The sequence below is a fragment of the Thermobia domestica genome, chromosome 9, assembly GCF_964235325.1.
Source record: "Thermobia domestica chromosome 9, izTheDome1.hap1.1, whole genome shotgun sequence".
In the NCBI taxonomy this organism is placed as follows: Eukaryota; Metazoa; Arthropoda; class Insecta; order Zygentoma; family Lepismatidae; genus Thermobia; species Thermobia domestica.
In genome coordinates, this window is record NC_137462.1 from 64750776 (window position 1) to 64764771 (window position 13996).

Genomic DNA, 13996 nt, shown 5'->3' on the forward strand with positions numbered 1-13996 from the left:
TATGCGTGGGTTTTCTCGTGTTTCCTGTTTCCTCCCACTTTGTTCATTTCACCATTTCATTCATTTCTCATCACCACCGTCTCTCACGATTAGCCTAGCCGGTATAATCGTGGGACGTAAAACTTAAAGATTTTTGCTCTTGTTATGTTATTATAAAAAGTTTGATAAAGATATATTTCATTATCAGTTTCGTCTTACTAGGTAGTGTGGTTATAGTACAGCTTCTATTCAGATTTGCAAAAAGAAACTTAGTTTTCCTCGAAAACAGCGCATGTGGATTTAAATAGACCCATATAATATTGTTCGGTTTAACGAGATTATCAATTGGTACAAGTCTCATCTTTAGATATATATTTTTCATGATGCGCTAATGGGTCAATATATTTAAAATCATCCAATTTTAGATTAAAACATTGCTGACAAAAGTTACTTTTCTGATTACACCAAGTTGTACTGTACCTAGAGAGTTCCAAAGAAGCGCTTTTTTATTTTTTATTTTTATTTTTTAAATCAGCTTCTTTTTATACAAGCATGCAGAAATATGTCTATTTTGCACTTTACAAAGGCTTGCAGTAAATGCTGCAGTTCCGTTAGTTTTCAAGATATTGATTTCAAGCAAAAACTATTTGAAAGAGAATTAAATATACAACATTTTTATGTCCAGTGTATATTAAAATTAAAATCTAGTACAGTTAAATGAATCGTTTGCCCGCGTTGACTATAAAGATGATGTTTTTCATTTGTATTATTTTGTATTTTCTTTAACAGTAAGCCATTCTATTAATGATCTCTAATATTTTATGAATTGTATAAGATCAAAAATTACATAAGTCAAAACAGCGTTTATTTCTTAATAATAATTATTTCCTTCAAAACATGATTTATTAGTTTTGTCCCTGTAAAATATTAGTATGATAAAACAACTTACATATTTGAACTAGGGATGCGCATGAGACAAGATTTGTGGCTGTCTCGACTCGAAAATTTGCCCTGAAAGTGGTCTCGACTCGAAAAATGTATATTTCTCTATTGGAAGAGCCGTGTCTTGACTCGAATTTTGTCAGGAAAATCCTGTCTTGACTTGTCTCGTGCGCATCCATAATTTGAACTGAACTGTTTCGATACCTAATACATATAACTTAGTTCTAGAATAAACCATCAGTTTAGTTTAGTTGTACTTTTGATGCTAATAAACTGAATTTCGCCACATGCAGTAAAATAAAATAAAAAAAAAATAAAAAAAACATAACTAAGAAACTAGTCAAGTTTCAATGATTAGATTCTAAGCACTTGTTACTACACAAACAACGACTGTTTTGTAAAAAATATAGATTTAACAAGTATATCCCTTTCGAGATATTTCACGTTGAACATAGCGACTTTTCGAAAAATGGCAATATTTAAAGACCCATAAAAAAAACAAGATTCTCATATATCAATCTTTTTTACGAAATAATATGCCACGATACCTATATCTTTAAAAAGAATTAACGGTAAGTCTTATTTTGTATACACTGAAAGTGCATGAAATTCAGTAAATTACTCCACATAATAGAAAATGGTTCCGAAATAAACGTATTGCATTACAATACACTATACAGATCACTCATATCACTGAAATCAACTCTAAAATGCATAGAGTAAGTATATGTATATTAAATCAGTGCTGTCAGTGCTAAAATATATATTCTACCGTATGTTCTGCACACTTAAGAGTTCGTTATATGAATTATATTGTTATATCAAATTTGTGCATTGATTCCTTAAGTTTCTGAATGTTTATTCTCGCTATAACTTTCCACTTACGTTCACTAGACCCAGCACGTTACGAGAGGGGAGGGGGGAGTCTACTAATTTTAAATTATCGAAGCTTTAAATTGCTTAGGAAGATACCATGCATTTATTACATTAACTCGTATTGTTGGTACATAATACGTTAATCAATCATATGAACCATTTCTGCTGCGAGCATTTTATACAACAAGAAGCTTCATTTAATACGTTGCAATTGTCGTCGTCAGTGATGATTTCAGATTTTCCCCAGAGGGGAAGGCGAGGAATTTCTGGTAAAGGAAGCTGAGCCCGATTGGAGAAATGCCCCGGGGGGAATTTTGTAGCTCCGTGTTGAGCTATAATTATCCATTGATGGTGATTGATCAACTAGCAGTTCCTGATCTTTTGTGTCTTGGATGGACATACACAGAGACAGATAGAGTAAACCAACTCTTTAAAAATCAATACCACGAGAGTATATATTGTACTTCCTCAGATAAACTTATTTGATCTTGATTTGATTAAAAAGCATTGTGTTAATCCTTGACCTGCTTAGTGTGCACGTGAAATACTTTCCTGTGCAGCCCTTTGGTTCATGAGTTATGGTGGTCAAATCTAAGATTTGTACTTATAGTCTAGGCATCAACTTGATAAAAGTGCTCTCCTTTTCGAGTTTAAGGGCAAATCATGTAACAATTTTTTTTTTAACATTCTGGCATCCTGAATATGTACCCATCATTGATCACAAAAATGCCGGATGCCAGAAAAAACACCTCACGAGAGGGAAGCGGAAAGCCGAAATTTTAGCCGTTTCTATTATTCACTATATCTCCGTAACCATTGGAGCTAGAGCATCCGAACTTCTTTTATTTGATTTGTCTAATTAATTGTCCTCCGATTTTATTTAAGTGAATTTTTGAGCTAAATATAATGGTTTTCTTGTTATTTTCATTTTTACTCAGTATTGGTTGCGCGTAACGTCAGTTTTTTTAACCACAGATTCTTTATAAGATCGAATTCGAAAAAATGTTTGTTTTTCGTCATTTTATGCTCTTCCAAAATATATATATACTTAAATTAGTGTAGGACTAATAGTGCTTAAGTTATAAGCGACTTTATTTTGTCGTCTGCGAAACTGATCACGGCGCGGCCCAAGAGTTATCTTCTCACAAACAGTACATATTAGTAGCTGATGATGACCAATATATATATAATCTTGTCTGCCTGCAAGTATATAATCCTGATGATTAAATCTGTTTATAATCTAATTAAAAATAACAGTTTTTAATATCAATCGAGGGGCTTTTAGGAAAATAACATTTGCTACACAAACTTTCTCTGAAGAATGAAAAGGGAGCTTTCTCTGGTATACACTATGAGAAACTCTGCAAATCTGTCACTTGCCATCCGGTTTTTGCCATTCACTTTTCTTTTCTTTTCTTTTCTTTCTTTCTTCTTTTTTTTTTTTTGTATATATTACCACCTTTCCCTCTTAATACTTACTGTAACGGTAAGAAAAAAAGCATAAAATATGCCTAACATATTTTATAAATAATCAATTTTTAAACTGTTAATTCTCATTTACAGAAGAAGCACTTGCCTATTATTGTTACAATTGCTATAATACAATAAATCTGTACTAAGAAATGTAATAGAGGGGAAACCATATGCTTAAGAAATCTCTACACAAGCAAACAAATTATTTGATTTCTAGAATTAGTTTTCAATAATGTTATGCCACTCTTATATCCTAAAAAGATAAAGAAATTTATGATCTCTTTAATGCATCATTCAGTCTTCATCACTCTGTTCATTAACTGAAATTGATTTTTTATGCTGCTCGTTCGGACTACACATTGGAGTGCACAAGAAACCGCGATTCTTACTTTTGCATTTCAAACTTATACACTCAAGTTTCTGACAGCTAAACATGGAAATCTCTAAACAAGTCTTGAGAATATCTTCGAGTGTTTTCAGAATTTGGTCCTCCAAAAACCATCCGGAGTCTTCTGGTCTTGGTAGATCGATCTTACACTTATCAGCGTTTCCCAAATTGCTGTTTGGTAATGGGATCTCTTTATATGTTGTTTCAGAGCATCACTAGTTGGAGGTAATCTCTCCAAGCTGCATTTTCCTAAAAGTAGGAACCTAGCTTCATCACAGATCTTCGCATTAACCTTGAGGAGCTTTGTGAAAAACAGTTCTGCAAATTCAATAGCGCTTGCTGATAAAGGAACCTGTCCTAGGGAAAATAAAAGGTCACAGTTTTCTTATTGTTATTGTTACGTGATTTGCCCTTAGAACTCAATTTTTAAGCCCCGATGCCTATACTATTAGTAAAATTTTCGATTGAAAAAAAAAATGCTAATTACTATTAGAGCCACGATGAATGGATGAAACATGTCAAACATTGAGTTATGAGAAAATGCACGGTGAAACGATTGATGCAGTATCTATACATGAAAGATTAACTAAAAATCAATACAGAGCATTTTTTTTTCGCAATAGGGAAAGTTTAACTAGTTCATGAATTAAATTACATAAGTACACAAGAGTATCGCGTCAATTTAAAATTCGTGAGAGTGCATAAGCAATTAGTTTCTGCACTCTTGCTCTTGTATTGGACAATAATAGTTGTAATAACATGTAGTACAAATACTGAAATAGTGCTTCTCAGCCAACAAAAGAAGCCAGGCAGCTGTCTACAAGTCATGTTTAATGCATCATTGAGTAGCAAGACAAGTTTTTGAACAGTGTTTGAATAGATGTACTCTGGTAGTCGCTGCTGCTTCATCTCAAATAACAGTTAACATTTGAAGGTCTAATGTGTTAGCACATTGTATGAACTTTTTTTGTTCAGATGGGAGCCTATTCTTACGTCACATTGCTTTCAGAGAGCTTTTTAAAAACATCCCATTCACAAGTAGCTAAAACTACAATGCATCACGCAGTGTTGCTATTCTTGCCAAATTATCATTGTAAAATATACACAAAGCATGTAGAGAAGCGGCCCGGATAGTAACCTTCGAGTATTTAATTTGGTTATTCAGTTCATCTCAATAGCCTTTTGGATCCAGAAGGTCGTTTTGGAAGGGGCAGATCGCCTTCTGAACGATGAACGTATGCTCAAAATACGAAGTTGTACTTCAAAACAATAAATTAAAATGGAATTAAATTTCTAGTTTAATTTCCCACGATTATGCATCGAGAGTAAGGGAGACGGTATTGATGATAGTGAATGAAGAAAGTGGGAGGAAACTGGAGAACCCGAGAAAATCCACGTACACGGTGTTTTGTCTAACACAAAGCCCAAATGGAAGCGCTGGAATCCCACAGTCACTAACGCTCTAGCTTTTTGTGCAAATGGTCCCGGGTTCGATTCTATGTTGGAAATACTCAATCTAAAAGATTTAACAGCTTTTCCATGCCAGTCATCTTGACTGGAGGTTTCTCTGAGTTTCCGGCATTCACACAGGCTAATGTCAAGATGGTACACTCATGTCCAAAACGATTGTCTCATATCTATAACTGTCTTCTTGTAAGAATATAATTTGATAATGATTTTACAGGGAACTTTTAACACTGATACTATGTGTATAATCGTAAATTTTATGGTAAATTTCATAGGAAAAGAATTATAAATATGAAAGTTAGAACAAGTAAAACAAAATGTTGCTAAATGGACAATAAAATTTTATTTTCGTTTTATTGTTCTTATTTACTGCTCTTTTGACAGGAAATTTGCCACATAAATGTCTTTGCCGATTATACACATACTAACATTGTAAGAAATACCCGGCGAATTCGTTATTAAATTATATTCCTACAACATATTTATAAACATGTGACAATAATTTTGGACATAAATGTACCTAACATACAGGTCTCAGGCAGCTTCCTTTCTTCTCTCTTCTTCCCCAGATAGTGTACTTGCCGGGGGACGTTATCTTATACGTGACCGACTTAAGGCCGTAGATGCCGATAATGCCCAGAAATATGTATAAATAAATGAGCTGAAATCGAGCCAGGAGCCCCAGGACCTACCACTGAACCACTGCGTCCAAAAACAAAATAAAGTGGCTACATGATGTGCTTTAATGATTGTAATGTAATTGCTAAATAGCTGAACTTAGAAGAAAAAGATAGCCCTGAGTGGAGCGGTTGCCGCTACCGCCCTCTGGATCCGCCACTGGTTAATACCTTTGTCTTCGCAATTTAACAATAACTGAAAAAAATGATCATACTAATATCGAAATAATTAGAAGTAAATATAGACCGATACTAAAAGAATAATTTAGTCTGATATACTGCATGGATGTGAAAGCTGGACGTTAGCACACAGGGATGATGAAGAGAGAGACGTAGATCTTTCACTGTGTGACATGTAAAGTACGGGACAAGAATAAACGACCAAAAACGCCATTAGTTTTAATGGGAATTTTGGTTGTATTCTTGTCCCGTACTTTACCATCTTTTCTTACTAGTTCACGCTTCTGCTACTAGAGATACACTTGAACGGACAGTTGCCAACTACAATGCGAACTTCGAAGATTTTTTTTTTGTTAAGTTTTCAGCCAGGGGCGTCATTTAGGGAGGGCAGGAGGGGGCAATTGCCCCCCCCCAAGGGTTTGAAGAATACATATACTTTAATCGATGTCTACTGATATACTAGTACAAAGCGTGAAAGTCTAATGTCGATGGTGTTCTTGCCCCCCTCAAGCGAAGTCTGAAATGACGCCCCTGTTTTCAGCATCCAGATTAATATAATGTAGCGTGAAAAAATGTGCGTTACTTATCGATCTGCCTTCGTAATAAGTGCGAAGTGTATAAAGAGTAACTTAGGAAGCTTTCTTTTAAAAAAAAATCTTTTGTAGACCGAAAAATGTAATACTCGTACTACGCTAATGTTTGTCTTAAGTGAGAAAGTATCATAACTTTAGCTGACTGAGTTATAGTCTTAATTTAAGAGTATAATAATCGCTAAAGATTGACGTGGTTCAGCTAAGGATAGAATTTACATAATTCTTATAAAATTGTTTATGCGGCGATGACTTTAGAGTTCCCTCGAAACGATTGAAGTTAACTATTCATTAACTTTTCAATAATGTTAACTATTCATAGTTAAAATTTTGCCATGGGAGAACCGGATTCGATTCCTGGTGGGAGCTCATGTGGTTCGGATCCCACATAAAACTGTAGGTCTACGTCTCATATAGCCTTATTGCTGGACGGGGCGCTAAAATCATATCCAATCCAATCACAATTAACATTATTTTAAAATGGAATTAGCTATTCATTACAGTACATTTCCAGTTTCTCATATGCTTGTATGCTTTGAGACAGAGGAAAGGTTCCTGTCATGCTATCTTCGTGCCTTACTAGCTTATTACGCCAGATAAATGTGGTAATACCATACTTCAGTGCAACTCACGCAAGACAATTTTCATACTACTAATGGTTTCAGTTCTGTAGCCACCGCTTCAAGAACTTCTTAGAATTAAGTACAACTCACAAATGACCAGAAGAACCCTAAAACCGGGGAAGCGGGTAAACGTCAACGACATTGACAAGTCCATTTTCGGTTTTTGAGGTGTGATCTATACTTACAAGTAAACCTTACGTTTGGGTGAATCGAGTTGCTAACTGAGACACATATGAGAAAGTAGTACTAAATTTGGTCAGTATTTCAGTGAAGTTATAGGTGCGAAGCTCCAGGGGTTTAGGAGATATAGCTACCAGAACATCAGATGGAAGTACAGAATAGTCTTCATACAGTTGGAAGTAAAAGCTCTGTAAGACCTCTTGTAACGACAAAAAGTGAATAAAAAATATATGGGTACATATTAGGACTAGGTGGAAGTCATATAGTAAGGGTATACCTGACGGCGGCCATCTTGAAAGCCGCCATTTTGAATTAAGCTTAAGTTTTTAAAATAGAAATAGGGTCATGTGATACATGATTTAAGGCGCAAATTTAATCAGAAGAACAATGGTGACGTTAATTTTGATTTACGCGCAATTGGTAAAAAGTTACAGGGAAATTAAGTATTGTTGCAGCATATGTATTAGTCCTTTACCCCACCTTGTAAATTTTGGGTTAATGATAATAATTAAATAAAAAGCAGGTGGATAAATATTAGGTCTATGGTAAGAGTTGCCTTGATGGCGGCCATCTTCAAATCCGCCATTTTGAATCAGACAAAAGGTTTAAACAAAACGCATAACATTGACACCTTATTAATAGCAATTATTTCCATAACTCCAACGGTATAACCATTTTTGCTTTATCATTAACCAGCACAAAATTAAATGGATCGCCCCTTACGACTACTGCTTTGACGGAAATGTTAACGACAAATGTGTCAAGTATAACTCGATTGCCTTTGTCAGGTGTGCTCACTGTGAGCAGAGCATTTGTGCAAGTCATGCACTCTTTTCTGAACTACATATTGATTGTACTAATTGAGGATTTTTCTGGAAGAAAGACCCAAGTTCAATTATGACTCAATTCCACTTTGGTCATTTTTCCTTAAATTAGCAACTTGTTTACGCGATAACAAATGCTGGTTAATGATAAAGCAAAAATTCTTATACCGTTGGATTTATGGTAAAATTTGCTATTAATAAGGTGTCAATGTTATGCGTTTTGTTTAAAACTTTTGTCTGATTCAAAATATCGGATTTGAAGATGGCCGCCAGCAAAGCAACTCTTACCATAGACCTAATATTTATCTACCTGCTTTTTATTTATTATCATTAACACTAAATTTACAAGGTGGGGTAAAGGACTAATACATATGCTGCAACAATACTTAATTTCCCTGTAACTTTTTACCAATTGCGCGTAAATCAAAATTAACGTCACCATTGTTCTTCTGATTAAATTTGCGCCTTAAATCATGTATCACATGACCCTATTCCTATTTTAAAAACTTAAGCTCAATTCAAAATGGCGGCTTTCAAGATGGCCGCCGTCAGGTATACCCTTACTATATGACTTCCACCTAGTCCTAATATGTACCCATATATTTTTTATTCATCTTTTGTCGTTCCAAGAGGTCTTACAGAGCTTTTACCTCCAACTGTATGAAGACTATTCTGTACTTCCATGTGATGTTCTGGTAGCTGTATCTCCTAAACCCCTGGAGCTTCGCACCTATAACTTCACTGAAATACTGACCTCAATTAGTACTACTTTCTCATATGTGTCTCAGTCGGCAACTCGATTCACCCAAACGTAAGGTTTACTTGTTAGATGTCGTCTGCTACTCCGGGTAAAGTTATATGTGTGCTATTCCGTGGTGTCATTTGAAACCCCCATGCGAAAAGTGGACGAGCCCATACCTACGTCACGCTACTTCTGCTAGGGTTCTTCTCGTCATCTGTGAGCGGTACTGTATTTCTCAAAGTTTAGAATGTCTGTGTCAGAAACAACACGTTGTAAAGCTCTATTAAATAAAAAGGAAGAACGAGAAAAAAGAAGGTAGTATGTGGTATATATTCGTAAGATCTCTCAGGATATCGAAAGCGATATTTGATATTCATTGCTGCATTAAACAGGATAATTTTTCCGTTTAAGCTGGATCGAGCAGTTTGGGACATTGGGTTAGTGATTGGAAGACCTCTTTCTTGCGAGTTTGAATCCGGCTGAAGGCATGAGTTTCATGTAGTCCTTTAACCATTCATTTCATTAGCTCATTTTTTATTTATTTGAGTGATCGGATTAAAACAGTAATATCCAGCAGTATTTATTCTGAAATATATATAAACGAGTACTAGACACAAACTGAAGAAACGCTGTCCTGTCTAAAATAATTAATACACATTAACAAAAATTCAGCAAAAGCAGTTTTACGCTGAGTGACGTATTAATTGAATATATATATATATATATATATATATATATATATATATATATATATATATACACTTGGTGGCCAACGTAGAAGCTGATGATCATTTTTACCTGACCGCCCAATCCAGCGGTGTGGCAGTCCGTTGTTGAGGAAATTTCTGACATTGTGATAAAAGTGACATGGAGCTCCATCCAATTGATAGATGAAGTCTGCACTGTCATGTTCGAGCTGTGGCATAAGCCACGTAGTAAGCATTTGTAGAAATGTTTGTCCGGTCAGAGTTCCTTCGTCAAAGAAGTACGGACCATAAACTTTTGAAGATGAAATTGCACAAAACACATTCGTCTTCGGTGAATCACGCACAATTTCACAGATTTGGAGAGGCTTCTCAGTTCCCCAAATGCGAACATTTTGTTTATTCACTCTTCCTGTCACATGGAACGTAGTCTCATCACTGAAACAAAGTTTGCCCAAAAATCATCATCAACACTGCACAACTCTTGAAATGGCTCACAAAAAGTCTTGCGATTAGGTGTTAAGTGTTGTAACCAGGGGCGGATCCAGGGGGAGGCGATCCCCCCCAGAAGAGAAAACTTTCTTATTTTATATACAAATAAACCCATCCATAAAAAGTTTGGAGCTCTTAAAAGTAGCTCTAAGTATCAGTATTATTACCGACCGCCCCCCCCCAGAAGTCCGTCCTGGATCCGCCCCTGGTTGTAACAACTGTACTCGGTACGAATACATCTTTAAATGTTTACGCACTACACGCCAAACAGTTGTTTGAGGCATTTGAAGCTCTTTGCTAACTCTCCTTGTTGACTTTTGTATGCTGCGTTGAAAATTGGTTCGAACCTTTTCAACATCTGCCTCAGAAGTGGACGGCCTACCGGGCGATTTTTCTTTACAAATGCATCCTGTTCTGTTGAATTTGTCATACCACTTACGTATGGAGTTCTTTGATGGTGGATCTTTATGAAATTTTGTGCGGAACTCGCGTTGAACACTAACACAGACCGACAAACGTGAAACTGTAAAACGCAAAATGCTCTCTCTGCACCACAGGTAGTCATCTTGGAACTAATCACTCTGTCACCTAGCGGATAAATTTTAAACTACTATGCTCGTTCCAAACAAAACTTGAGGATAATATTGAAAGTATTTCCATAGAGATTTCATTGTTGATAGAGTATTAGAACGTTTCCTTATCGTTCACATCATTTTGAATCAGGCTGTATAGTTGTTATTGAATGCAGGAATGGTTATTCCTGCAGTAATGCAGATGTATTGTGGATAATGACATATGCATGGAAGTTAACAATTTAAGAACAACATAGCACGCAAGTGAGTTACTACCATGTATTAAGAGTCTTCATCCCGGTGAAATTAAAATTCAGCTAATTTTACAGTAATTATGTGTTATCTTCAAATAGATAAAAGATAATTGAAATATGGAACAAAAGCGCCCTAGACAATATTATTTTGCGTGAGGTACCGTTATCACAAGTCACCTAGTGGCTTTCCGTTTTCAGCTGTTTAGAAACGCGAAAATAAATGCCGATTTTCGAAATGGCTCGAAATCGAAAACAGATAAGTGAGTCGTGATAACGGTATCTCATATAAAATAATATTGTCTAGGGAGCTCTTGTTCCACATTTCTATTATCTTTTATCTATTTGAAGATATCACATAATTACTGTAAAATTAGCGGCATTTTAATTTCGCCGGGATGAAGACTCTTAAGCAGATTGTATAAAAATTGATTACGTTTTATTCGATTTCATTATAAAACAGGAGCAACCTATAAAACGCAGGAATAACGATGGCAATGACTAAAAGATTAATTAAGGATTGTTGTCTTAGAGACTTGTGCAATACCTTGTAACTGTAAGTTTAAATCAATGTATGTTTATCGGTTGACAAATAAATCATGTTGTCGAGTATTAGCATAGGAAGAATTCCGATACGTTTCCACTTGAGAACTATGGAAGTCGGATTCTCGATCAGTGCCTCACCTTCCCTTCCCTTCCCTCATTACTGTCGGTCCATAAATGGCACCCAATTCTCGATGAATGTCAGCTGCATTCTGTCCTTTCGCGTTCAGAAATTGTTTGACAGATCTCACTTCACTTCTGACAGAGTTTTGTATTCCGGCAGCGATTTCATCTTACTGCTACTCAGGCCCGTATCCAAGGGGGTCTAGGGGCGGGCGGTCCCCCCTAAATTTTTGCTGGCCCCCTCTAAAATTGTCACGATAGGCTTGCAAATGAACTATAATATGGTGATGAACTATAATATTGTTGGATCGGGCCCCCCCTAACTTCAGCCGCCCCCCCTAAATTTTTGGGCTGGCTACTGACCTGCTGCTACTCGCACGTACGCAACTTCTCCACTTGGACGCTTTTATCTCTGTTGGAAGCACAGAACTAGAGCACGGTCCTAAATGCATATCTATATTTTAATCACGCTCGACTCTAGCCATGGTAAATACACGGTTCTGATTGGTTGGAGTTATCTGTCTCTCGCCACGTAGCGTACATATAACACAAGTCAAACGTCAAATCTGATTTTCAAACTATTTTCTGCTTGAATGTAAAAGTATTGTATAAGCAGTTTGTTTCTATAAAAACTAATATTATTTCGTTTATTTCATTGTAGAAAGTACTATATTTTGATTGTAAATTTCTTCATTTCTATTCCAGCATTTCTTGTGGAGTTCTCCTTCCTTGCTGCATTCTTTTGGCTCAATGCGATGTGCTTTGACATTTGGTGGACGTTCAGGTATGTCTGTCTGTCTTTCATAAATTGGCGCCACTTTTTTTGAGTCTAAAAGCATGACGAAGTGAACATTTGAAGTATCTGATTGTAGATTTTAATGTGAAAGTTTTTTTTTTTCAGAATCCCCACCCACTTTAAATAATTAAATAATGGATTCTTCTAATATTTGTTATTCGAATGCAGTAAAGCCCGGATTATCCGCGGAATTGAGTGGCAAGGGCATGGCGGATGGTGACAATCGCGGATAATCCCAGAAAAAGACTAAAAATGAGGCGCAAAAACGAAAAAAAAAAATATTTCAGCATAAAAAGTACATTTTATTCTACAAAAAACAATAAAAGTTCTAAACTATGCACAATACAGGAGAAACCTATTTTCATACATACGAGAGCAGGAAAATTCGGTGTAAGAAAACTTGGTGTAGGAAAATTCGGTGTACAGGAAATTCGGTGTTCGGAAAACTCGGTGTGGGGAATGTTAGGTGTAAAGAAAGATTCGCTGTAGTAGACCGTAAGATTTATTAAAAACTCAACTTTGAGGATAAATGAGCGTATTAGTTTTAAGTTCAAACTTTGTGTAGAACGTACTTTTACTGTCTACTATACCAAATTTTAAAAAATTGTGATCGTGAAATAATTTGAATTCTAGATTTCGACGGATTTTAATATTTCATGACTCGTGTATGACGAGAAATTAGTTTTTCTATGTCCGCCCGTATGATTTAGCGAAGCATAGTGGCCACTGCATTCAATGTACCAGCATTTAATTTGAAACTCAAGCTTTTATGCTGTTCTAGAATTTTCGACTTCCAAAAATAGAGGTAGGCTACTGGAGGAGTAAAGTTGAAAATGGAAGATTTTTTTTAAAAAAGTTCCAACGATTTTATTTATATTTTATAAGTAAATGTTTAAATCTAAATTCTTTAAAATCTTCATATTTTATTTATTTATCATATGTTACTCATAATTGTAACAATAAATGCAACTAAAATGTCTAGCTCTGATTGGAGAAGAAGTCAATAAGGAGCCAATAGGATTACAGTACTTGTTTAGCTTAACTTAAACGGACATCATTAGTAATTGTATTTAGAAGTAGTCGTGGTGCAAAGAAGTTAGTAGATGAAGGATATATAGTGAAAGAAAGACTTTATAAAGACAAAGTAAGTAATATTTACGAAGAAACTCAACGTCATCTAACGAAGAAACTCAAATCTCCACAACGCACCTCACCTAATTCCAATTCGGTACAGTGGTGGATATTTGCTGTTTTTCTAGAGGCGTGGCCGATATTACCCCATATGAATTTAAACCAGTAAACATAGTTCCATAAATCTCCCAACGTTCCTTAATCATTTGCCTCAAACCAACAAACAAATCGGACTTCAGTTAGAAATTCTAGACATAAATGAAATCCATAAGTTTTAAAAGAATCACCTTGTATATGTTCTATGATGTACTATAGGAAAGGTGCTTTCAGTCGTTCCTATAACTATTCTCTGAACTTATAGTTGTAATTGTTTTAATTCTGACGAAAAGTGTCAGCTTCATTGTGATGAAAAGTAATTTATAGTAATACCCCGCAAATATTCA

The 13996-nt window shown here is 35.5% G+C and overlaps 1 protein-coding gene across 2 annotated transcripts in view; it reads left to right on the top strand.

Moving 5' to 3' along the window:
- Nucleotides 1–13996, top strand: part of LOC145694699 (G-protein coupled receptor Mth2-like) — a 191025-nt gene that overhangs the window by 146205 nt on the left and 30824 nt on the right. For both annotated transcript variants that reach the window (XM_081771224.1, XM_081771223.1), the window contains exon 2: nucleotides 12332–12410. In XM_081771224.1, coding sequence (XP_081627350.1) covers nucleotides 12332–12410 — 79 coding nt within the window. The remainder of the gene's footprint in view (nucleotides 1–12331; nucleotides 12411–13996) is intronic.